Raw genomic sequence first — 26,552 nt, 5'->3', positions numbered from 1 at the left:
TGGGGAGGGACTGCTTAAGTACCGACCTGTAGTAGTCTATGTGGGCTTGGACGCACCCATGGTGGTGCATCTCGATGACGTACTTCCTACAAGCTACGGCAGCCGCCCGATCCATCTGGGCCTCAAGTCCTTCTTCGGCCTTGAAAAATTTCTGCATACAAAACCGATGTATCCATTCATTATTTCAATAAAACATTTAACCAATGAATGAGATGTATTAAGCAATGTTGTGCGAGAGAAACTTACCCAAAACTCCGCCAATACCCGCTCCTGCTTGTTGCGATAAGTGTCATCCGTGACCAGCGCGTACCTGTCCCAGTTGGAGGTCGGCTCCTGCACCACCGGCTCTTCGGACAGTTGCACAATGCCGGGATACCATTTCCTACACAAAACACCAAGGATGCTCGCAGGGGTGCGTGCTAGAGTACCTGACAAAACCAACCAAGCCCTGCACAAGTGATTAAGAAAATTTATCAGTTTCTCTTATGATTTCCAACATATCTTATGAAGTAGTTGTGATAACATCTATAGTTACTTACCTCTTTGCCATAGGCCGAATCACTGGGCGGTTGTGAGGAAGTGGAACCGGAGGGAGGCTCGCGGGACCTCGCTCGTAGGGAGTCTGGGTAGCGGTAACCCCTCCCTCGCCCTCGAGCCCCTCGCCTCCCTCACCCTCGAGCGCCTCGCCTCCCTCACCCTCGAGCGCCTCACCTCCCTCGCCCATCTGCTGACCCCTCTCGTCCTCCGATGAGGACTTGGCTGTGGCCGTCACGTGTTCCTCCTCTAGCACCTCGTCATGTGGCGAGGGAGGAGACCGCTGCCTCCTACGGCTGCTGCCCCTGGTCCTCCTCTCGTCACCTCCTACGGATGCTGCCTCGAACGACGACCCCTCACCTCGAAGGAGAGGGCGGTCTCTCCCATAAACCGAGGGTGTGTCACGGCGTGGACGTCTGCTCACCATCTTTGTTCAATCACCTGCAATCACAAAGAATGAACAAGACTAATTAGTACATATATTAGAAATAGATTCAAAATATATAAACAAAACACAAATTAAAAAAGCACAGTATTACATGTATTAGGAATAATCTTCATGATTGGGATCATAGGTCTCATCATCACTGTCAAAATTGTCCAAATGGGCAACACTATCCGAAGGTTCTATGTTGTCATCGTAGTCATTGCCTAGAAGTAATCGCTCAAGCATTGCTATGTCCTTGGTATTTACCACCACATCTCCATCGACCTCGCCATCAACCATTTCATTGTCTACTTCCATTTCGATTGCTTCGGGTAAGACTATCTCAAACGTGCCTGGTAGCCCATCTTCTTGATAGAACTGTCCATCATATGTGTTTGCGTTGAAGTTGTAATCATCATCGTTTGGGGCAGGTAGTTTACCATGTGGAGATACCTGGTGCACAATAACCCAACCCTTAAGATCCTCTTTGTCTTGGTTGGCGTATCGAGTATAATACACCTGCACAACCTGTTGAGCCACAATGTAGACATCTTTTCCAGGATAGATGGAATCTTCTCGAATCTCGACTAGCCCAAGATGAGGGGTTCATCTCGTTGATCGAGGATTAAACCAGTGGCATTTGAACATGATAGGTTTAAGAGGTTTATCTCCATGAAATGAGAGTTCATAGATTTCCTCAACTCTACCATGATAGTCGAGGCCATCAGTGTCGGGCGTACAAACTCCGCTATTTGTGGTTTTTTGTTTGGGCCAAATCTGCTCGTAACTTGTTGTGTGGAAGCGATATCCGTTCACATCATAGTCGGTAAATGACTTCACCCTAACGTCACAGCCGTTTGCAACCTGTTTCAACTCGTCACTCATGGACGAACCGGTCTGGGCCTACAAGGTGAAGCATGATAGATCGTTATATTAATCAAACGTATGATCACCTTGGACGATCGAACGTACGAGCTAAATTGGACATTACCTTTTGTTTGAACCATGAAATGAAATTAGGCCTCCCCGCTCCCGCACCCTGCGAAACAAGGGTGTCTTGTTCATGCGAGGTAGGATCCCTTGATTGATGCCAGAATTCACGAACAAATTCCCTGTTCGAACGAGAATCAATGGGGTTGGATGCAGAATAGTGACGACGTATTGAAACAAGTTTGTTGAGAACTTACTTGATGAATGGCTGCACCTCGGTAAGGTTATTAAACACATATAGCATGATATTGCGCCACTCTTCATTTCCCAATAGCTTCGGGGTTGATCCACTTGCACTACCGAGTTGGCCTTGGAAAAGGCTGAGGGTTGATTCATTTTCGCCAGCATTATAACGAGGGAGTGGATTATGATTGCTAGGAAGGTTTGGCTTGTAGTATTGCATTGTGAAGTTTGCCACCTCCTCCCGAAGGCATGCCTCTGCAATGGAAGCCTCAATTCTGGCTTTATTTATATATTTTTTGTAAAGAGTCTTTAGACATCGCTCGATTGGATAGCACCAATGGGCCTGCACGGGCCCCCAAACGTGCCTCGAACGGGAGGTGCACAATCAGATGTTACATCGGCAAGAAGAAGCCGGGTGGAAAGATCTTCTCCAGCTTACAGAGCAACACAGGTGCTGCTTTTTCCAAATCCTGAGCGACGGTCTAAGATATCTCCTTGGCACAAAGCTGGCAGAAGAAAAAGCTCAACTCTGCCAGCACTAGCCAAACATGCTCAGGGACATAGCCTCAGACCATCGCCGGAAGAAGCCGCTCAATCCATATGTGGTAGTCATGACTCTTCATCCTGTTGACTCGTAGAGTGCCTAAGTTCACTCCCCTGCTAAGATTCGCTGCATATCCATCTGGAAACATTAACGTCTAGATCCATTTTAGTACTTCCCTCCTTTGATCGATTTGCAAGACGAAATTGACCTTAGGCCTTTTCCAGTTCTTATTTCGGCCACTAGATTCGGTCTATCGCTTGATTCGGTCTATCGCACAACGTCGCTAGATCCACTCTAGCCTTAACGTTGTCCTTAGACTTGTCAGTGTCCATGAGAGTTTCCCAAAGTGCCTCGGCGATATTCTTTTTAGTGTGCATTACATCAATATTATGTGACAGAAGAAGGTCATCGAAATAGGGGAGCCTCGTCAAGCCAGACTTATGAGTCCACATATGTTCCTCACCATATCCCACAAAACCACCTTCTTCATTGGGCATGAGAGCATCTATCTAAGCACGAACCTCGGCACTAGTCCTCAAGTGCGGTTTAGGGTCTGTCACTTTGACACCTTTCGTAAAGCTCTTGATGTCTTCTCTGAATTCATGGTCTAGAGGGAGGAACTGACGATGTTGGTCGAACGACGAATACTTGCCACCCTTCTTCAACCAAATGAACCTCACAACTTCCTTGCATATTGGGCATGGGAACTTCCCGTGAACACACCAGGCAGCAAATAACCCATACGCTAGGAAGTCATGCAGGGAGTAGTGATACCAAACGTGCATTTTGAAGCTTGTCTTTGTAGCTCGGTCGTATGTCCATACCCCCTTCTCCAAAGCGTGGATCAATTCATCAATCACAGGCTCTATGAACACACCCATATTACTCCCCGAGTGTCCAGAAATTATCAACGATAAGAATATATTATGCCGTTGAAAGGAGATGCCGGGAGGGAGATTGAGGGGGATAACAAAAACGGGTCAGCATGTGTATGGGGCAGCCATCATTCCATAAGGATTTAACCCATCTGTTGCCAGCGCGACACGTACATTATGGGCCTCAGCTGCTTTGTCATGATGTTTGTCATTGAAGTACGTCCATGCTTCAGCATCAGACAGATGTACCATCTTCCTAGGATTGTACTGTTTGCCATCTTTGTGCCATGTCATCTGTTTCGTGGATTCCTCGATCATGAATAGCCGTTGGATCCTCGGTAGGAAAGGAAGGTGCCGTAGCACTCTCGTGGGGATCAAAAGCTGCTTTTTCTGACCATCACCAGAGTCTACCTCCAGGTACCTGGAGGATTTACACTTCGGATAGTAATTTGCGTCGTTGTGTTCTTTCCTAAATAGGACGCACCCCTTCGGACAAACATGTATCTTGTCATATGGCATCTTAAGCATACGAAGGAGTTTCTCTGCCTCGTACAAGTTCATCGGCAAAGTGTGCTTCTCCGATAGCATGGTGCCAAACACGGCCAACATCTTATCGAAGCCTTCTCGACTCAGGTTTAACTCGGCCTTCAACCCCATTACGCGTCCAACCGCATCCAGCTGAGAAATCATTGTACGCTCATGAAGGGGTTTCTATGCTGAGTGCAACATTTTGTAGAAGTCCTTTGCGGATTCCTCCATCTCCTCCTTCTCACGTCGTTCAGCGAAGTGAGCTTGGTGGGCGTCATCTAGCATGTCTGCTACCCCGACATCATCATCAAAAGCCTCGAGGCATGCTCTCACCACCTCCGCTCTTATACGATCTACTTCACCATGGTAGATCCACTGCTGGTAGCCAGGCGTATAACCATTGAACACAAGATGTCTACCCATGGTCTTCTCGTCTACCTTTCTCCTGTTGTCACATTTGCTGCAGGGACACCAAACTAGAGAATGTCCTCCTGCTCCTGGGCCAAATGCATGTTTCAAGAAACGATCTGTCCCCTTCACCCATTCATAGTCGTAGTCACTCCCACTTCTCTAGCCCGTGTACATCCACTAACGGTCCTCCATCCTTTAACATTTACATCACAGAGTATTGTGACCATCAATTGCATCTACGCGGTGTTCCTAATGTCTAATAGGTGAGGATAGGTCCTAATCCCACCCGCGGATGCGTAGATGAGGTCAGTTTCCAGGCTCCGCTCCTCTCCAAGATAGAATTTCGACAGCACCTCCTCGCTGTTCTCCCAATACACGTCCTGCAAGGGAGAGTGTGTATCCGGAGAACAACAGGGAGGTGATGCCAAAACTCCGTCTCGGACTAGAGTGGACCATGGAAACTAACCCATCTACGCATCCGCGGGCTGTCCAAAAAATGTGGACAATCCAAAACAGATACGGTCGCAGATATGCAAAGATCCGCATACCTACGACCGTATCTCTTTCGGATAGGAGACGCCTAACTGGGTTATGCGCGGGCTACGACAGACATGCGGAAAAAGAGGTTATTTATACCTAGGGTGTCGGTGAAGTCAGGCTAGCGGGGCAGTGGCGAGTCGATGCAGTGGCGAGGCGACGCAGTGCAGGCAGAACCGCGACGCCGACGAAGACGATCGGGGTCCTCCGGGTCCCCTCCGACGTGCTCTTCTCCTGCATAAAAAGGCAATAGATAATTGTTTGTTCAAAATTTTGGCAGCACCTCCCCTGCACGGGGAGGTTTTCAAAACCTGCAAAAAAAACGACAGGATGGTCGGCATTCACAACGGCACAAAGGCCGACAACCACAACGGCACGAAGGCCCTCATATCAATTTACGGCACGAAGGCCCACACAACCACATACGGCACGAAGGCCGACAACGAGAGTTTTACCTAGGGTTGCGGTAGAGTCGGGCGTCGCGGTGCGGGGGTCACTTTCTTCTCCGGCGAGGTCGAGCGGCGTCGGAGTACTCCTCTCCCCCTCTTTCCTTCTCTCTTCTCCGCTTCTCCTCTTCCTCCTCCTCTTCTTCTCCTTCTCCTCCCCTTCCTCCTTCTCCTCTTCTCCTTCTCTTCTTCCTCTTACTTCACCCTGTGCCTCCTCCCCTCCAACAGCAGCCGGTGACAGGGGCGGCCTAGGGGCTGGTGTCGGGGCGGGGAGGCCGGCGCGGGGGGGGGGGGGCGGGAAGGCCGGCGCGGGGGGCCGCCGGAGGGCCGGCCGGGGCGGCGGGAAGGCCGGCGCGGCCGAGCTCCCCTTGCTTGACCGAGATGGGGAGGGGAGGCAGGGCGCGCCCCCGGGGCAGCTCTGGGGCGGCGTCGGCGGGGCGAGCAGAGGCGGCGAAAATGTGGGCGGGGATTTTGGGCCAGGCCGCTGGCCGGTTTAGGGTTGGGCCCTTTGCCGAGGGCTCAGATCCAGGGCCCTCGGCAAAGATTTTTTATTTTTTTTAAATTTTCTTTGCCGAGGGCCATTGACCAGGCCTTCGGCAAAGATCCCCTTTGCCGAGGGCCAGGCTAGGCCCTCGGCAAAGATTTTTTTTTTGTTTTTTGAACCAGTTTTTTTGTGGTGCTATAATACGTTATTTAAAACTCAATTTTAAAATTTGGGTCAATTTTGACTTTTTTTGATATATTTCCCTAATTTATTTCTTTTCGTTGATTTTTTTTCGAATATTTCAAATTTGAACTGCAGGTGGATGGAATAATGCAATTTAGTGATTTGAAAAATGTTATTCATGGTATTTGGTGTATGTTGAGTCCCTATCCACGAACTCGCATCAAATTTCGGGCATCTTCTTCACGTAACATGACGAGGAACTTGTCGGAAAAGTGTTTTTAAATTATATAAAATCCATACGAAGTCCGAAAATCACGAAACTTGTCGAGGTGTCATGTTTCGTGATTTTCGGACTTCGTATGGATTTTATATAATTTAAAAACACTTTTCCGACAAGTTCCTCGTCATGTTACGTGAAGAAGATGCCCGAAATTTGATGCGAGTTCATGGATAGGGACTCAACATACACCAAATACCATGAATAACATTTTTCGAATCACTAAATTGTATTATTCCATCCACCTGCGGTTCAAATTTGAAATATTCGAAAAAATCAACAAAAAGAAATAAATTATGGAAATATATAAAAAAAGTCAAAATTGGCCCAAATTTTAAAATTGAGTTTGAAATAATGTATTATAGCACCACAAAAAACTGGGTTCAAAAAACCAAAAAAAAAAATCTTTGCCGAGGGCCTAGCCTGGCCCTCAGCAAAGGGGATCTTTGACGAGGGCCTGGTCAATGGCCCTCGACAAAGAAAATAAAAAAAAAATAAAAAAATATTTGCCGAGGGCCTAGCCTGGCCCTCGGCAAAGGGGATCTTTGCCGAGGGCTTGACCAATGGCCCTCGGCAAAGAAAATTTAAATAAAAAATAAAAATCTTTGCCGAGTGCCTGACGGCGGGCGCTCGGCAAAGACTGACACCAGTGGCCGCCGTGACCCATCCGACCATATTTGCCGAGGGCCAATTTGATTTATTTTGCCGAGGGCCGTTTCTTTGCCGAGGACCACTTTGCTGAGGGCCTATCTTTGCCGAGGGCTTCTGGGGCTGGCCCTCGGTAAATATAGCTTTTGCTGAGTGCTCGAGATCTAGTCCTTTACAAATCCAGAAGCCCTCGATAAAGGATGGGTTTCCAGTAATGTTGGCAGGCCATGGACGGACATGAGAACTCACACACAGGCAACGTACTCAGTTCTGTTCACCACCAACACCATGCCTTTGCTTTGATTTACCAACCAACTGATTGGCCTTATTATCCGATAATGGAACAGCGAAGTAGCTCTCCAGCAATGCACGCCACTCAACTCATTACTCACCCTACTTACGTCCGTACCCTTGCTGGCTGCAAAGCCTGCAGCCGCATCCGCATGGCCCATCCATCTGATCCGCCGGCCGCCCGGAAAGGGACTGGACCGGGAGCAGGACCGATCCGTCCCCGTCGGCCACGAACCGTCGTCGTCGTGGCTGCCTGCGCCGCGCCCGCCGCCCCGAACCCCCGACATGCCACGCGCCAAGCAACGTGCGCCCAACCCGCGGGCCAGACCACCCAGGGGGTCGTCGCTTCAGCAGCTGAATTGGAGACTGCGCCTGATGACACTTAATTAATGGAACTAGCTTGAAATTCAGATACAGTCTTTTTATACCTGTACTGCAAATCTCAACTGAAATCTGAAAGGCTTGGGGGCCACCAGTCCATCACACCAGGGCTTTTGAGGTGTTGGCCATGGACCAGAGCGTAGATCTGATCTGACCTGCCAAACGCCAGCAGCCAATAGATATCATGAGATCTGGGAGATGCGATGCCGAAGTGGACTAGAGATGGTTATGGTTACACTATCAGGTTATGGGTCTCTCTGATGAGTCTGATTACGGCTGCACTCTCTACAGGTTGGGATATCATATCAGCAGAGGCAAGCAGCCAGGGAATGTCATGCTCATGCTGGGTTGCTGGCTGTAGGTTTCTCTTTCCTGTCCCATCTGCACTGCACCGAGGCCCACACGATCCCTGCTCTTCATGTGCCAAAGGCCATGCACCTGCCACTGGGCAACTGGCAGTATCTTTCTTTCACGAGTTCGACCTGACCACATCTCTCCAATGCCTGTATCTCCAGTTCTTGTAATGTGGAGGGATCGGGGCAACGGTAAAAGAGACATTTTTATGCCGCGCTGTGGCGGCTGCCCTGCCCATGCGATCCGCTCGCCTGCCTGCCTCGCCATGTGATCAGCTCGAGTACGTACACGCACATGTGCAATTCTGTGTTGAAAAGCTCGGTACTCTGCCATGGATGGATGGATGGATTCATGGCGTGTTCATCCTTCTTCCGATTTCACCTTTTCATGCCTGCCCTTTCCAGATCCGGCCGTGCACGTGTGCATGCACGGTGGAGTGTGCTCTCCCGCTCCTGCCTCGCTGCATGATCATCGTTCTTGGATTCCAGGAGATCTCGCCATCGCCAAAAGCCGTTTCTTCATGAATCATGATCAATTATGTACATCAGGAGGCAGCTGATGCTGCACGCCTGCACCTCATCTGCTAAACCTGCCATCTTTGTCTTAGTGTTCAGAATTGTGTTTCCACGAACCGTACATAGGAGATAGGACAGACAGACAGGTCAACAGGTCCGCCTGCATGCAGCTACAGTGTCCAAGCCAAGACAGTCTCACTTCAGCAATCCGCCAATCCGGGTGCTGCCAATTTTCAGCGGAGGAACACGGACAGGGATGGATCCAAGGCAGCTTCTGGTTTTGGCCTCAATCTTGCTCTCCTTGTCTCTGCCCTGTAGCTAGCTAAACAGCGCTTGTGAACGGCATGCTTGCTAGTACTTGCGAGCATCGAGCAATGGGACAGGAAGACTCCAAGGAGAGGGCAACAATCTGCGCTGCATGAACAGACACAAACCTAGCAGGTAGCGGCGCTAGATGCGGATTCTCCGGTCTTTTACGTCCGAGAAAGTACGAGCTTGATATATTTATGCATTGTGCACTGACTTTGCTAGCTTAATCTTTTTTCCCCCTGATTTATAAGTGAGGTTGCCAGCGAGCATTTTCTTGTTGTTTCATGCAGCGCACTTCAGCTCTGGATTCTGATCAGAAGAGAAATCAGGATGGAACTTCAATTTGGAAGCTGTCTGTCAACAAACAAATACTGATAATGCATCCATCATGCATGCATTGTGTAAGAACATCTGTCTACGCCTTTTACGGAAGATCGATCATAGCGCATTAGATTAGGCGATCATTCTTCTATCTCAAGCTCCTCTTGACCCTCCTCTGGTCTCTGGTCGCCCCAACCACCGGAGGTACAGAGAAGCTAGCCCAACTCCGATCCACTAAGCATTGCTTCAAAAGTTAAGTCCTTTATCTTCCCTTCGTGACTAATTGAATCATAATTCTTCAGAAAAATGGAACCGACCGATTTTGTTTTTACCTTCAAGAGAGGTTACCTTGAACCTAACCACAAAGTAGCCTAGTCCCTAGATGTATAAAACTACAGGGAAACAGGCCATTAGGGACTAGTCCTAGTCCTAGTTTTTATGGTGTAATCAGTACGTGCTTAAAGAAGCACACGTGACCTTGACGTGAGCATGAAAAAAATGATCTTGCACGGTAAGCATAATCGTTACAGGGACCGACGAACTCAAAGGTGAAAGGGATGTCCTGTTGCGTTCGCCGTTCAACATCTGAAGCTCCTAGCTCTCTCTTTCCTGGGAGACACTTGACAAAATGGAGTTCTTGATGGTGTACAGAGTACAGTACTGTGTGCTACCAACTGAACAACTGTGTGGTATACGTAAGTCTTTCAGTGTGTCAGTAGCACGGATGATAGCTCTATGGTACTAGTACATTGCAAGCCAAGAAAGGGCGGTTCAGGCTCTTCCTCAAGGCTGGCTGTCTACCTGCCCTACCTCTGCCTCCGGGGTTTTGACGACACAACAGGGGTTCACGAAGGACGGACAGTAGGATCAAATTCAACTGAACCTCAAAAGGGAAAGGAGAATGAGTTATTGCTTGTGAACTCCCCCAAGAAACTAGTAGACCGATTGAAACATGGCACCAACTGGATTGAACTTGAGGTCTTGAGCAATACACACTTTGACAGTATCATTGACAACGACGCGATCGCTATTTCTTTTCGATAAGGTTAGCATAGAGATGATCGAGTGGATGATATTGATATGGGAATTGAGAATTTGCAAATCTCATGCTTTGCTCTTTGATTATCCAACAGAACACATGATACCCTGATAGGTGACGTTCCATAAATCTTTGATTGGCAACTTATTTATGGACTAGTAGTAGTGAAGAAAGGTCATCTTTACTCTGTCCTAGTGACGTGCGTTTTTCAAAAGAAAAAAAAAAGAGTTTACACAACACCCGCAAAAAGGAATCTAAAAAAAGTTGCTCCAATTTTTGAACCATTCCCCCTCCATCGAAACCCCTCGAAGGCCTTGTTTAGATTGCAAATTTTTGCAATTCGGACACTGTAGCACGTTTCGTTTGTATTTGACAAACTTTGTCCGATCATGGACTAACTAGGCTCAAAAGATTCATCTCGTGATTTACAACCAAACTGTGCAATTAGTTATTTTTTTACCTACATTTAATGCTCCATGTATACGTCCAAAAATTGATATGATGAAGAAAGTAAAAAAACTTGGAATTTGGAGGTGATCTAAACAAGGCCAAGGTTGGATTAAACTGATCAAATCCCAGGACGAAAAGGGCCCAAACACATAAAGAAAGCAACAGTCGTCACAGCTTTTCTACACACCTCTCTTTCCCCACTCCCAACCCTCCGTATGCCAGCCAAATTCAAATGCAGCCCGCTAACCTGGCCCCACGGGTACATACATGCCTCGGCCGCACGGAACAGCCTCGCACGTCGGCGGATCCCACCCACCCAGATCACTGACCAGTGGGACCCACGAATCCCTGGCCCACCTTGCAGTGACTGGGGGCTGAGCCGACACGGCGAGCCCCGGGACACACACCCCGCGACACAGCTGAAGGCTGCGCTCTCCCCTTCGTCCTCCCCGTCCTAGCCTCTTCGGCTCTTCCCCACACCAACTCGCTCGCCGGCCAAGCGACCCTTCGCATCCGCTCTCTCGCTGTCGGTGGGCCCCGCGCCGCCCGCTTTCCGGCCCTCCCCGCATTTAATCCTCGGCGTCCGTGCTCCCCCCTCTCCGCGCTCACGCCCCGCCCGTGAATCGTGATCTCGCCGTCTCCCTCCCTCCCTCTCCCTCTGTCTCACCTCACGAGCCCCGTGTGGTGGTGGTGGGACGTGGGAGTGGGGGGGTGCTATATGGCGAGCAGCGGGGTGAGGAACGGGGTGGGCCCCAGGATGAGCGCGAAGCCGGACCGGCAGGGCTTCAGCGCCACGCCCAAGACGGCCGCGGGGAAGCAACGCCTCTCCTCGGCGGCGGCGGCGGCGGGCGGCGCGTACCGGCGCACCAGCTCGGGCCCGCTCCCCAGCCGCGCGGCGTCGGATGGAGGTGGGTTCGTGTGGCTCGCTCTTGCTCTGGCTCCGCCGCTCTGGTCGTGCGGAGTGGGATCCGGATTTGGATTTTGGCTCTGCGGGGGTTTGGGTGGGTTTGTGGATGGATTCGGAGCTGCTCTGATCTGCATTTGGGTAACTTGGCCTGCTTCGCTGTTTCCGAGTCGCTGCTTGCACTCACGCGATTTTGTGGGGATTTTTACTCTTTTCATTCACGTACGTAAATTTAGCTGCGGATCGCTAGTACCAATTTGATTTCTAATGTTTTGCTATAGCGCGATCGGCCTGTCGAGTTCATCCAGATTCTGGGCTTGCTAGTTGAGCGATTTGCTTGTGTTGGTGCAAGTGTGTGACGTATCTGCAGAGCAATCGCACCCATTTCGGAACTGACGTTGTGCGTTTCACTAGGTAAATGTCGTTGTTCAGCTACCTCCAGAATGGAATGGCGGTTTGGTTGACTCGGGAGGGATATTGTTTTGGTCACGGCATGATATCTTTGTTGTTGCATACATGTCGTGATGACCACGAGCTCCCTGCACCCCTCCACAACCAACCATCTCACTTTAAGCTGCAAAACTGATACAGCTGTTGAGAATAATGAAGTGCCGCAGTTGGTAAATGTGTCTTCTTGCTGGCTCAGTACTCATCTCGTGGTTAGTTTACCTTGGAGAGGATGACACCCAATTGTTACTATGTGTAGAATTAGTGAGCTACAATTTATATTAAGATAGCTCAGTCCTCTTCCATGTAAGAGACTGTCCTAAATTCATATGAAACCAGTAGCAGTAACACTCTCTTAATTATACCGGATGTGGATTTCCAGTCCCAGTGAATTTCTTATCAGCTAAGGTCAAGTGCATGTGGAAAATGACTCGTTTTTTTGGATATCGTTTAAAATTTCTTCTGAGTTTGCTTTGGATACTTCTATGCAGTGTTTTGAAGTTCCTGTTCTACTATGTTTGGTCGTTCTCTTGTGTTCTGTCAGTTTGTCATGCCTGTGTGATTGTACATGGCTATTTAAGTACTTAACTCTACTACCATGCCTAGAAAAGTACCCTATGGAAAGTTGCTTTATTGTAGTAGATGTTTCAGAAGAACTACTAAGCAGTAATGATATTGACTATTGAGTAGTAGTTTACACTCGTTTTATGCCTACTTTGCTTTACTATATGCTGTGATATGATCATTCCTATCTGAGTCTTCTTTAATCTACCCAATAGAAGAATTACTAGGAATTCTATTGGGTTGCTTAAATTGTCTCATTTCTTAGATTTTTTTTTTGACTGCGTGCCAAATGTACAAATTGTCTCCCATTGTTGGTCCATGGAAACTCTGCTAGTGCGTAAGCTATTAAATATTTAAATTGCATCTTGCAATGTTGATAGCTACTCTGCTAGTGCATAGACGGTTAAATTTCATATTGCAAACTCCATGCTGTGCGCAACTACTTCCTAATTGATGATTCCAAATATTTGAGGATTGAATTGTTGGTTGGCATTATGTGTAATGCTGAAATTATAAATAACTCTCTGTTCTTGTTTTGCTTTCTGGCTATTTTGATTTGATCGAGTATCTATATTTTTGGTCAACTGAAGAATCTATCCCTCCCTGGTCCTTGCAGTTTCTAGTAGAGTAAGGGTTGCTGTAAGGCTTAGACCTAGGAATGCAGAAGAGTTGGCGGCAGATTCAGATTTCGGTGATTGTGTTGAACTTCAGCCAGAGGTGTAGCTTGGTTTCTCTTTAGCATGCTGTGACAATTTTTTTTGTTGTCTAACCTGATGGAAATTTGTTATGAAGCTCAAAAGGTTAAAGCTTCGTAAAAATAATTGGGAGTCAGAAACATACGAATTCGATGAAGTTCTCACAGAGTTTTCTTCACAAAAGCGAGTGTATGAAGTTGTCGCGAAACCAGTTGTGGAGGTATATGAATCTCAAGCTTTTATCGCAACTTTTGGAGTTCATTATTTTGACCTTTCTGTTTTTTTTTCTCATTTGAAGGTAGTCATAATAAGTTATATGATTCATTTACTGAAATATTACATATGATGTGACGTTGTGTATTGAATGCTCCTGATCTTTTTAATGCCCCTTTTTTTTCGTTTTTGTGAGCATGCATGGTATTGCAAATTGCTTCATGATAAGGTTTCCAGACATGGAAACAATTTTGTAATTGCCTAGAATTTGTTTTGAAAGTACAAATTATGGAGCGGTTTAGAGAGCAGAAGAAGGACCTCCACATGGTTTTCATTGACTTGGAGAAGGCTTATGACAAGATACTAAGAAATGTTATGTGGTGGGCTTTGGACAAACATAAAGTCCCATCAAAGTACGTGACCCTCATCAAGGATATGTACAACAATGTTGTTACTAGTGTTCGAACAAACGATGGTAACATAGATTACTTCTCGATTAAAATTGGACTTCATCAAGGGTCAGCCTTAAGCCTGTATCCCTTTGCCTTGGTAATGGATGAGATTACTAGGAACGTACAAGGGGATATCCCTTGGTGTATGTTGTTCGCTGATGATGTAGTGTTAGTGGACGAAAGCCAGGCGGGAGTAAATAGGAAACTAGAGTTATGGCAGCAGACCCTTGAGTCTAAAGGTTTTAGATTGAGCAGAACTAAAACCGAATACATGAGATGCGACTTTGGCGGAGCTGCACAGGAGGAGGGAGATGTGAGTTTGGAAGGTCAAGTAGTGCCTAAGAAGGATACCTTTCGGTATCTGGGATCGATGCTACAGAGGGATGGAGATATTGATGCGGACGTCAGCCATAGAATCAAAGCATGGTGGATCAAGTGGCGACAAGCTTCTGGCATTCTCTATGACAAGAGGGTACCACAAAAGCTAAAAGGCAAGTTTTATAGAACAACGATTAGACCGGCTATGTTGTATGGAGCAGAATGTTGGCCTACAAACATTCGACATGTTCAACAACTGAGTGTTGCAGAAATGCGTATGTTGCGATGGATTTATGGTCACACAAGAATGGACCGAGTTCGGAATGATGATATACGTGATCGCCTAGAGGTAGCACCAATTGAAGAAAAGCTTGTCCAACATCGGTTGAGGTGGTTTGGCCATGTCCAAAGGAGACCTCCAGAGGCACCAGTGCATTGTGGAGTCCTAAGCCAAGCTAATAATATGAGGAGAGGTAGAGGAAGACCGAAATTGACATGGGGGGAGGCAATAAAAAGATATTTGAAAGCTTGGGATATACCTAGAGATCTATGTTTGAATAGGAGTGCTTGGAAAGCAGGCAAACAGCTATTGAAGTGCCTGAACCGTGACTTGAGGCTCTTAGTGGGTTTCAACTCTAGCCTACCCCAACTTGCTTGGCACTTAAATGCTATGTTGTTGTTGTTGTTTTGAAAGTACAGCATCTTTTATAGCTTATACTTGATCTGTTCATTTTTAGTAGGAGTATTAGGATTTTAAAGTCTTTAGAGGTACACTTTGACCATCAGTTTCTCTTACAATATATCATCGGTTGCTACAAAATCAATGCCATATTAAACAAATCTATTCATATAACTTTTATACACTAAGCATGCATATAATTTCACTGGCTGTTGGTCAACATTTTATGAAGTTTTTAATCCTAATACATGGATGGAGTAGTTGACAAGAAAGGACAAAGCAACCATTCAGCCCCTTTAATATTTTCTTCTGGCCATTACTAATAGTTGATTACTTTTATGTGTTACTTCCTTATCAATGTCTATACCAATATAGAATTCTCTGTGTTTTGCAGAGTGTTATGGAGGGATATAATGGTACAGTTATGGCATATGGCCAGACTGGTACTGGGAAAACTTTTACACTGGGAAGACTTGGTGAAGAAGACACTGCTGCTAGGGGAATCATGGTTCGTGCTATGGAGGATATTCTAGCAGACATAACACCTGGGACTGATTCTGTCTCAGTATCATATCTTCAGGTTTGTGATGATGGGCCTTTTGTGGTTGTGGTTGTATCTATTAGTCTAGTCCCTTTGGGATGTTGTAACAATGTATACTGGATGGTTGTTACAGTTGTACATGGAGATGATACAAGATCTCCTTGATCCTGTAAATGATAATATAGCCATTGTAGAAGACCCAAGGACTGGGGATGTTTCATTGCCTGGAGCCACAGTAGTTGAAGTTAGGGATCAAAAAAGCTTTGTGGACCTTCTAAGGGTGGGTGAGGCTCATCGTGTTGCTGCAAATACAAAGTTAAACACAGAATCATCACGAAGTCATGCGATCCTCATGGTATGCTTATGTTTCTTGAGTTTGTTTACCTATCTGTACGCCTTTACAACTATAGTATTTCTGGTGATTGATATCGTGAAATGAAATCCTTTGTGAAGGTGAATGTCAGGAGGTCTGTAAAAGGTAGAACTGAAATGGATGTCAGCATTTCTGGTGAAAATGGGCATTCATCGTCCATGATGGGGTCTTTGAGACCGCCTATTGTTAGGAAAAGCAAGCTTGTAGTTGTCGACTTGGCTGGATCAGAGCGGATAGACAAGTCAGGTGAGTCTTGTTTTCTCAATGGTATACACTTGTTCTGACCTTTCAGGTGTATGTCCACGTAATGGTCTCTTGTAATTTGCAACCGTATAATATTGTGACTTAATATTTGCAGGAAGTGAGGGTCATACGTTGGAAGAGGCAAAGTCTATCAACTTGTCCTTAAGTGCTCTGGGAAAATGCATCAATGCACTTGCTGAAAGCAGTCCTCATGTACCTGTTCGTGATTCTAAGCTTACAAGATTGCTTAAAGATTCATTTGGAGGTAAGATGTGTTATGCTCTTTATACTTCTTTTACAATAATAACAAGATGATTATTGCACGTGTGGCTCCAGAAAGAATAAATGTGCTATACTTATGATCAATTCTAAAGGGCACTGTTCCATTTTTCTTCATGCTTATTCTAGAAGAGCAATTAAACCTGCAAAGTAAGTTAAAAAAAGAAAATTTGTGCACCCTAAATTTAGCTTCAGTGTGTTCCATGCTATCACCCAGTTGAATGGTGATGCCACTTGTTTACCTCATTGGAACAAGTGTTATTGTTGCATATGAATAGCCACACAATAATGCAGGTTCGCTTTAGTATCAGCATACTGAAATGTAGGCATGAATTCTTGTCACAGTACCCCAAAAATTAATTTCCAGTTTTCCCAAAAGAAGGGTAGAAACTAGAAAGGAGGTATGTGTTAATGATTTGACCTTTTCCACCATATATTAATGCAGTACATCATGGTTTGTAGATTATCATACACTAGTAAGCAGTGAATGGGTGTGATGCAGAAAAGGACTACTGCGAAACAGTGAAAGTACTTCATTCTTTCTTTTCAGAAAAGTACTCATCCTACTATTCTGTACTAAAAAGAATCTTGTTTTTCTCGAACACGCAGGAGAGCTGCGTATCATAAAGAATCTTGTAATAACATTTGGAAAGAACATGTACAAAACTTTTGATTGATATTCTCCTGAAATTTGACAATGGCATGAGGTGGTGTGGAATTTTGTACAATAAAAATGACATTATGGCATTGACATTTCCACAAAATGTTGCCCGTCACTTTTATTTGCTCTAATCAAGGTGGTCAACCTGGTGTTCAATCTCATAGGTACTGCAAGAACATCATTGGTTGTGACAATTGGTCCATCACCAAGACATCGGGGGGAAACTACAAGTACAATAATGTTTGGCCAAAGGGTACATCCTCCGTGTACATTTTGATGGTTTTATAGTCTTTCATCTTCAAGTTGTGAAGTAGTGACAATTTCTAGTTTTGCAGAATAGGTGAATAGTTGCAAGTTTTTTCATTAATTGGGTGATTAATATTTTATTTGTGTCATGTCTAGGCAATGAAAGTTGAGAACATGGTGAAATTGAAGGAAGAGTTCGATTACAAGAGCTTATGTAGGAGACTTGATATTGAATTGGATAAATTGATTGCAGAAAATGAAAGGCAAAGGAAATATTTTGATGATGAAGTTGAGAGAATAAGAGCTGATGCTCAATGCCGCATTGCTGAGGCTGAAAGGGAATGCAAAATCACATTAGAGGTTTGTTTACCGTCGTCATATTCTACTATACCTTGATATTTTGTGTAGACTAATTAGCCTTGTCACTTCATTCTTGGATATTGACGCTACTTTTCTTTGTAATTTGCTGTCCACAAGCTAATATAAGCTGTGATCCAAACTGAATTTATTTAGATTGGCAAATCTGTATGTTTATGATCAATATGGGTCTATGCGTATATGGGAAACCTACTGTTTCCTCCAAAAAAAAACAAGTCAAAAGAAAAAGAATAGGAAAAGTGTCAGTATGTTTTTATATCCTTTTGTTGACTATTCAGCTGCAATATTGGTTCCTTTGCTTGCCATTTGTTGTTTTGAAGTGAACTATGTTAATATGTAAAGGTTCAGATCAGATGTTTCTCTGTTAATCTCACACATTGCTTGCATACACTTATATATATCCTAATCCTAATAGGATAGGAAGTGTATCTCTTCAGTTTAGACTTTAGAGCTTCCTAAATTAATTACTATCTCTCTATCATGCTTGATTTATGCTATATTTATCAGTTTTCAGTTTTCCTTTTCATGCAGAACGAGAAAATGAAGTATCACCAAGAATACTTAGACTCGATAAGAATAATGGAGGAGAAGTGGAAAGTACATCAACAATCACCCAAGAAACAAGTACACACCTAATTGAGCTTTACAAATTTGTGAATCTCATGCTATTTGGGAAATTCTAAATGTGATTTCTTTCTCCTTCCACATTGTAGAATAAAGAGGCTGAGTCTACATCCAATAATACTGGAGAAGTGCATAACTTACTGCAGAATGAGAAAATGCTACGTCAATCAGCTGAAGATGAGGCCAGTGACCTCAAGAATCAAGTATCACACTGGAAAAAGCTGGAGGTGTTAGCTATTAGCTTAAAACCTTTTCTTTTTGTGTCAAATTATTGCCTCAGTGTCCTGATAGCAAAGTGGCTTCCCTCGCTCATCTTGTAGGTTACAGCTACAGCTGAGGTAGTAAAACTCCGGAAAATGCTAGATGCTGAAGCTAGTCAGAAAGAGAAACTTGAAGAAGAAATAGATGTTTTGAGAAGTCAGTTATTGCAGATGAGTATGGAAGCTGGTGAGGTAGTTGTTACTATCATTGTCAAGGATTTTTTTTCCTGGGGGGAGCTGCTATTTCTCTTTGTAACTTATTTCTATTTCTGACTTGAACTGTGATGCTACCCTAACATAATCGGTCTGTTTTCTCTTCATTCCAATTTGGTCACATCAGACAAGGAGGAGTCTTGATAAAGGAGATGGGCCAGGAAAAATATTTCCTGGTTTAGATTCATTGGTGTCTCAGACTCGAGGTTCGCAACCCAGAGAGCAGAGCAATGGACCAAAGCAACCAATTGCCAAACTCTTTGAACAAGGTATTTGTTCCTTATGTATTCTCTCACAGTTTCTACTTGATCTGCCTATTTCCTGTAACTCTGTAAGCAATCTCCAAAAGTAAAAGTAAACTAATTGTTAGGCTTAAGAGTTAATTTTAGTGATTGCCGAACTCCTTAAATACAATAAATGGTGTGCAAAAGGATTTATTGTGCTAGCAATTTCAATTTTCCCACAAACTAAACTACTACCTGTCCATCTGTGCTACTTGTAGCGTATTTGAATGCAAAGATACTTGTGCAGATGCACTGTCTATAATATGAAATATGATGAATCAATTTTCTCACAAGTTAAAATACTACCTGTCCCACTGTGCTACCTTTTTTTTGTAACGTATTTGGATGCAAATATACTTGTGTAGACACGCTATTGATAAAAATATGAAATATGAGGAATGGTAAGATCACTGGGTTTAAGATGACATCGCGAAAATGTCAGATGATAGACTTAAAATAGAATTTTGTGAAGCACCCTGTCCCTTTTTTGCAGCCTTACCATGATACCATCCCAACTATTTTTGTCAAAACATATGGGGCTTAAAATTTCCTCACTCTATTTCAGTTGGGTTAAAAAAGATATTGTCATTGCTTGAATCTGAAGAACCTGATGTCCGCGTTCATGCAGTGAAAGTTGTTGCAAATCTGGCAGCTGAAGGTGAGTGCTACTTGTTCATAATTGTTTTGTTTGTCCATGGAGTTTCTATCTGAGCATGTTTTCCGGCCACAGGCATAACTTTTAAGCAGCACCCAGCGGCTTCATTCTATGTGTAAAGTCTGTTTTATATCCTATGCGTGCATATAAGTATATAACTATTTTGGATTGGATGCATACCAATGAAGCCTTATTATTCCCAACATATTTTGTAGTAAAACAGCATTTCTCTATATGCATGCAATGGACTCCTCACTCCTGAATTTTTAAAGTTTTACGTTGAAGCATACTGCTGTAATAGTTATGTACAAATGCCCCATAAAGATTCTTAGCTATATCTGGGGTACTTGATTTTACTTGATGGGCTGACAGCATTGTGTCTTTAATTGTATTTCATATCATCAATTAACTACCCTCAACCTTGTGTACTTCAGAGGCAAATCAGGAAAAGATTGTAGAAGCAGGTGGCCTCACTTCCCTCCTTACGCTACTTAGGAGCTCTGAGGATGAGACAATTCGTAGGGTAGCAGCAGGAGCAATTGCTAATCTTGCAATGAATGGTCAGTGGGCCAGTACTGTTTTGTAATTCATGACAGAGATCCTTTGATAGTGAGCTTCTCTCAGTGGTAGAAATTGGTCTCATTATCTTTTTATAATAATTTATACGTGCAGAAACAAATCAAGATCTTATCATGGATCAAGGAGGTGTAACCTTGTTGTCTATGACAGCATCTGATGCAGAGAATCCACAAACTCTTAGAATGGTGGCTGGAGCTATAGCTAACCTTTGTGGCAATGGTAACTCTGAATTTTTGCTTGTTATGCAAGAGTTTGCTCTACTGCAAGATAGTAATGCACTGAATGGTATACATCAGAAATCTAATACTTTGGATGAGCCAATTATAGGCTGTGGCTGCTACCTATATAAACATTTAGATTCCTTCTTTTCATGTTAACAGAAAATATATATACGAGTCTTGATTCTTAAAGTTCAGTTAGATTGACAGAACTTGTGTCAATCTTGCAGGTCATTGCCCCAGCATTATTTTAGCTAACCCTAGAGTATATATATATATATATATATATATATATATATATATATATATATATATATATATATATATATATATATATATATATATATATATATATAAACATAAGATGATCATCTTCTATCCACGAGCTTGTATCCAAAAACTAAACTTGGGACTGAAAGGCTTTGTTGTTGTTTTATCCAAAAACTAACCTTTTCTTTATAAGCAGACAAACTGCAAACACGGTTGCGGGGAGAAGGTGGAATTAAAGCATTGCTAGGGATGGTTAGGTGTGGGCACCCTGATGTCCTTGCTCAAGTTGCACGTGGCATTGCAAATTTTGCAAAATGTGAATCTAGAGCAGCCACTCAAGGTAATGTATTTATGCTTATACTGTGTGGTACTGTGGTTGTTTTCCTTATTAGGGTGATTGCATGCAGTTTGGTTTGAACAGGGAGCATACTGCAGAATACAAATCTTAGCATTTGTGACAGATTTTCCAGTATTAATAACTCATGAGAAGTGTTTTATAACATGAACTTATCAATGCACAACTAAACTGGCCTGAAAAAAAGCTCAAGTAAAATAAAATTTGAAAACTCAATGCTTTGAGGCGATACTCTGAATTTCCTGTTGTGCTAATCTCAGTATTAGAATGCTTGATGTGAAATTTTAAGAATGGGGCATGCCTTTTCATGTTTGATATAATTTTGAGAAATATACTTGTGTGCTATTGAGAAGAATAATTGATGGATCCTTAAAGCAGTCCAATGCATTTGTGTTGTTATAAGTGGCCTTTTGCTCCTTTTTTTAGGAAATAAGGTGGGAAAATCACTATTAATCGATGATGGATCGCTTCCTTGGATTGTAAAAAATGCTAATAATGAAGCTGCCCCAATTAGGCGGCACATTGAGCTTGCACTGTGTCATTTGGCACAACATGGTATCCTTCCCATGATCCCTCCTTTTATTGCGCGCGCGCACACAATACTACATGCGTAAGTTTGAATTTGTTCTTTTTCGCAGAAGTAAATTCAAAAGACATTATCAATGAAGGTGCCCTATGGGAACTTGTTCGGATTTCAAGGGACTGTTCTCGAGAAGATATAAGGAAATTGGCATATCGGACAGTGACATCCAGCCCCACTCTTCAAGCAGAGATAAGGAGATTGGGAATAAAATTGTGATTACAGAACAAAGTGCAGCTGGGGCTCAGAAGTTTCATATCTCGTGCATACATAGAGGTGCCCATTGCTCTGAGTGCTGGTAATCAAGCACATCTTCCCTTGATTTACCTAATTTTGGCAGGCATACACGAGCAGGCACCGCACTGACTAATCAGAAGAGGCATTGCACCAACTTTCTCCTCGAGAGTTCATTTTTTTCTTTGTTTTGAGGGGGCAGTTGAAAATCTGGACAGCACTAGCAATTCATTTATTTGTAATAATCCTAGCATAGCAGATGTTACCTACCCAATGCAGCGTTAGTAAAGGTTTTGCTGTAAAAATACCAAGGCCAAAAGGAGTGCTTTCGCAGTTTGAAGTATACCTGTATTCCCTGATCCCTAGAAGGCTTAACTTTATCTATATACTGCAGATGAGTCATATTTGCTAACTGTGATTTTATTTCTTAAGCGTTGACACTGCCGTTTCTTTTACCATATCTGCTCTCAGATCATCTTTGTGAGGCACAACTTTTGGAATTCTAAGCGACACTAGATTTTTTTTTATATATTTAACCCTTTTTAATTAATATATTTTATATTAACCTAGATCTAACCCTCACCTTGCACAATAGGATAACACTATTACTTGTGCGAAAGAGGGTGCCTGGCGGCAGCATCTACCCCACAATGCCTACATGGCGTCCTTGTGGGCGCTGTCAACAGCTTATACAAAGTTGGGTTTATATGGGTATTCCATTCTAAATTACAAGAAGTTTTGACATTTCTAGGTATATAGTTTTTGTTACGCATTTAAAGATATTTATCTAGATATACGCCCCTTATTCCAACTGAAAGTCGTTCTGGCTTTTTAGGTATATAGCTTCTGCTGTGTATCTAGACATATATTATAGAGTAAAATGCACCCTGCGTCCTCAAACTTTTGGGGCATTCCCATCTCGGTCCTCCAACTTAAAAAAGCGACCATCTGGGTCTTTAATCAACTACCTTCGCACACCAACAATCCAAAGCCCGCCACGCTAGCGCCAGCATTTGACGTGGCCATGCCACAGTGGCACCTGGATGCTATGGCCGTGCCACAGTGGCAGGTGGTGGGCCTGCAGCGCATTTGTCGCGGTCCAGGCACGGGACGACCATCGCCGACGCGCCCGCCGCGGTCGCGGCGCTCCTTCATGGGCTCTCCGTGAACCACAGTCGCGTCGTCGTCATGTACGACATCATCAATGCCCTCGCCGCCGAGGAGGGAGACGTGGTCGCCGCCGAGAGCAAGGAGATAGACGGCGTCAGCAGGAGAAGCCGGCGAGGAGGAGGACGTGGCCACCGCCAACTACTGTATTTGTTTCGTTCCTTATTTGCATGTGCAGGAGTGGCTACTCCATCTCAAGGACGGGATCCATGGCATCGCGTCGCTGATGGCGCCCATGGTCGGCGCCTTCTTCCTGCTGCTCAACTCGAGCGACTTCTTCCTGTACCCGAGCACGGCCGTGATCCGCACGTGCACATGCGCCATACGTCGGTGGCCGTCTCCACGATGAGCGAGCTGTTCGGGACCAAGAACTTCGACGTCCTATTGCCAACCGCTTCCATGCCTGCGACAAACTCAGCGTTCAAGATCGACGGAGCACCATTGCCACTACTGCTTCTGCTGCTGCTCTGCGCCGCCTCGCTCCGTTGCTCGCCGGTCTTCGGATGCGCGCTGTCCGCTAGGACGCTTTGGGCTGGCGGGGTCTCCGTCGCGGCCGAGGCAGACGTGGTGGCGTCGGTGGGAAAGAAGGACAACAACGATGACCTGTTGAATGGGGAGTGGACGTGGGCCGACGGCGTTGGCGGTGGCTACTCGCTCTACAGCTCCGCGGCGATCTGGCGTCGGGGACGGAGGCGCGCCCTGCGGTCATGAAGTAGTTCTCGAGCGAGAGCTGCATCACCGCGCCGCACTTGAAGTGGAGCGACAGCTCCGGCACCGCCGCCACCACCGCGTCCGCCACGGGCGGGAACAACGTTGGGTCGAGGTACATGAACGTGGTGCCGGAGTAGGACAACTTGGGGAGGCGGAGCTGCGTGGGCACGGACGGCGTGCCGCGGCCAAAGCCCGCGGGGCCCGACGGCAGCTGGTGCACGAACATGAGGCTGAACCCGAGGACGAAGCCGGGGATGGCCCGGCCTAGGCATTATGTCTGGCGACAGCGCCAGCGCCACTTGGAGCGCGAGGCCGGCGTCGCGGCCGTGGTGCTGGTTCGGGAGCCACGGAGATGGACGACGCCCGGGGCCTGGTTCGACATGGAGGGCCGCCGTGGCGAGGAACACGAACGCCTGGAGGAGGAGGACGAGACGCCCCGCTGTAGGCCCACCACCTGCCTCTGTGGCGTGGCCACAGCATCCAAGTGCCACCGTGGCATGGCCACACCTACGGACTTCTGACCCGTTGTGAACAGTGTTTCTGTTAACGTCAGAAGTCCTAGGATCTGCGTCGGGACTCCCGATGTAGATCTGAACGGTTGAATTTTCACTTGGAGTATAAATACTCCTCTCTTCACTTGGAGTATAAATACTCCTCTCCCGATGTAGACCTCCATCCCCAGCCACACCTGTCGTCGCGTCCCAGCCATCCCACCACCACCGCCAACCACAGCCAACCTTGCTCCTCGCCTGCGTCGCCTGCCCGTCGTCGACCTGAGCACCACGAACGCCGCCGCCGACAAGCCCGTGAAGGACCGAACGCCAGGTATGTTGGCTCCCTCCAGGATCGTACTTCCACTCCACCATCGTTCCTTCCTTGCTCGCCCCCTCGCCTTCTCCTGCGTCGATCTGGGTCACTCCTTAGTCGCGTGATCCTCGCTTCAACATCTACTTTGGCCCCGTTCGCTTCGCTGAAAAAACAAACTGAAACACTATTCCGGCTGATTTGTTGTGAGAGAAAAAACCGTTCCAGCTAAAAGTACGGATTATAAGACAAGCGAACATGACCTTTATGCACAATGCCCTCCAGCTCCTGCTGGCCATGAGTCTGGGTCGCCTTCAGGTTGTCCGTTGTTCTAGGGGTGTGTTCAGGGTCCTAGTTGCTAGCTTAAATGTTGCAAATGGTCCGGTGGTAGTCGGTGTTTTGCAGCTTGGATCGTCGCGGATTTTCATTCACCCTTCCATGGACGCCGCCAAACGCTCCTTTGCCAAGCTGCCATTGTTAAGACCCTAGGATACATATAGGTGTAGATCAGTGGGTAAAAGACCTTACATTCGTGATAAATAAGTCCTAGTTCATATAAACCTAGAAGATAGAGAGAAGAGGGAGAGAGGGGTGATAGGTTAACGACCATCAGAGGGTTGGGAGGAACTGCTGAAGCCGTCCATGGCGATGGCAGTGGTGCGGTCCGAGTCGATGAAGGCGGTGGCGATGTAGCAGTGAAGTGGTGCGGTACAGGGGCGGCGTCGGGTCCTGGCAGCGAAGACGGTGGCGGCTTCCCGTCACTGGCTGCGCTCCCTGGCTCGATCGGGCTAGGGTTTTTCGGTGGGCGAGTGTAGCTCGGTTCAACCTCGTGAAGAGAGCCGCCGGCTCCCACCTCTCTTTATAGCGCAGTGTGACGGAGGCCCACCTATCATGTAGGGTTGAATGCCCCCGATCAGGGCGCGGATCCAAGGACCCAATTGACCGTTGGTGCAACCACCCAAGTAATAACTCCTGTGCCTGACGCCCTGACCACGCGCACGGCTCGAGACCTGCATCCTGTGGGTTCAATGCCTAGTCTTGTCTCCACTTGCCCAACATCAACTCAAGGTTTGGAGGGGCCTAATGCTCGGCTACTCCCGAGGCCTAAGGCTGGGCAAAAATAACCGAGAACCGAGAACCTAACCGAAAGAACCAGAACCGAAACCGAAAGAACCGGAACCGAAAATTTCGGTTAGCTGTTCGGTTCTCAGTTCTTAGGAATCGAATTAACCGATCAAATTTCGGTTCTTGGGCTCGGTTAACCGAAATAACCGAAGGAACCGACCTTACAACCTAGGCATAATACCAACTTAATCCTAGATATAAAAGGTGGATGACACCCCCTCACAGCCTCACACCCTCACATTTTTTAAAATCTCGGCATTGTGTTTTTTCTATTCTTTTTTCCTATTTTTTCTATTCTTTTTTTTGTTCCTGGTGTAAATCCTCGGTTAGTTCGGTCGGAACCGGAACCGAACCGAGCTAACCGAAACCGATTTTGCTCGGTTCCAAGATTTGCGAAGAACCGATCGGTTCCTATTTGTAGAGAACCGAATTTGTGTCATAAACTGAAGAACCAAACCGAAACCGATCGGTTAACCGAACGCCCAAGCCGACTGAGGCCACGAACTTACCTTCAAGCAGCTCTCTCTCTCTCTCTCTCCTGCTAGGCCCTGTTCGCTTGAGCTTAGTTTAGTTTATCGATGTTTTTCTCTCGTTAACAAAAACAACTTCAGCCAACTTACCGGCCCATAAACCATCAGTCCAACGACCTCCTGTACCCCAGCCTCGCTCCCGCCGTTGCTGCCTCTCCCCACAACCCATGCCTGCTTCCGCTGCCTAGCGTTGGACCACCTTGTCCGGGACTGCAGGGACCCC

The 26,552-nt window shown here is 45.9% G+C and overlaps 1 protein-coding gene across 1 annotated transcript; it reads left to right on the top strand.

Moving 5' to 3' along the window:
• The first annotated feature begins 11,185 nt into the window (after nt 1-11,185).
• On the top strand, nt 11,186-22,413 carry LOC136527500 (kinesin-like protein KIN-UB). The gene is made up of 19 exons (XM_066520257.1): nt 11,186-11,635; nt 13,259-13,359; nt 13,435-13,557; nt 15,394-15,579; nt 15,674-15,895; nt 15,994-16,159; nt 16,272-16,421; nt 17,261-17,349; nt 17,499-17,702; nt 18,252-18,344; nt 18,434-18,571; nt 18,665-18,796; nt 18,945-19,086; nt 19,667-19,759; nt 20,191-20,316; nt 20,429-20,554; nt 21,020-21,163; nt 21,605-21,733; nt 21,817-22,413. The coding sequence occupies exons 1-19, from the start codon at nt 11,446-11,448 to the stop codon at nt 21,975-21,977; spliced, it is 2,715 nt and encodes a 904-aa protein (XP_066376354.1). The 5' UTR covers nt 11,186-11,445; the 3' UTR covers nt 21,978-22,413.
• The last annotated feature ends 4,139 nt before the right edge of the window (nt 22,414-26,552 follow it).

Source organism: Miscanthus floridulus, chromosome 19 (assembly GCF_019320115.1).
Source record: "Miscanthus floridulus cultivar M001 chromosome 19, ASM1932011v1, whole genome shotgun sequence".
In the NCBI taxonomy this organism is placed as follows: domain Eukaryota; kingdom Viridiplantae; phylum Streptophyta; class Magnoliopsida; order Poales; family Poaceae; genus Miscanthus; species Miscanthus floridulus.
The sequence above is the reverse complement of the archived record's forward strand: the minus strand, read 5'-3'. Positions and strand labels throughout refer to the sequence as shown.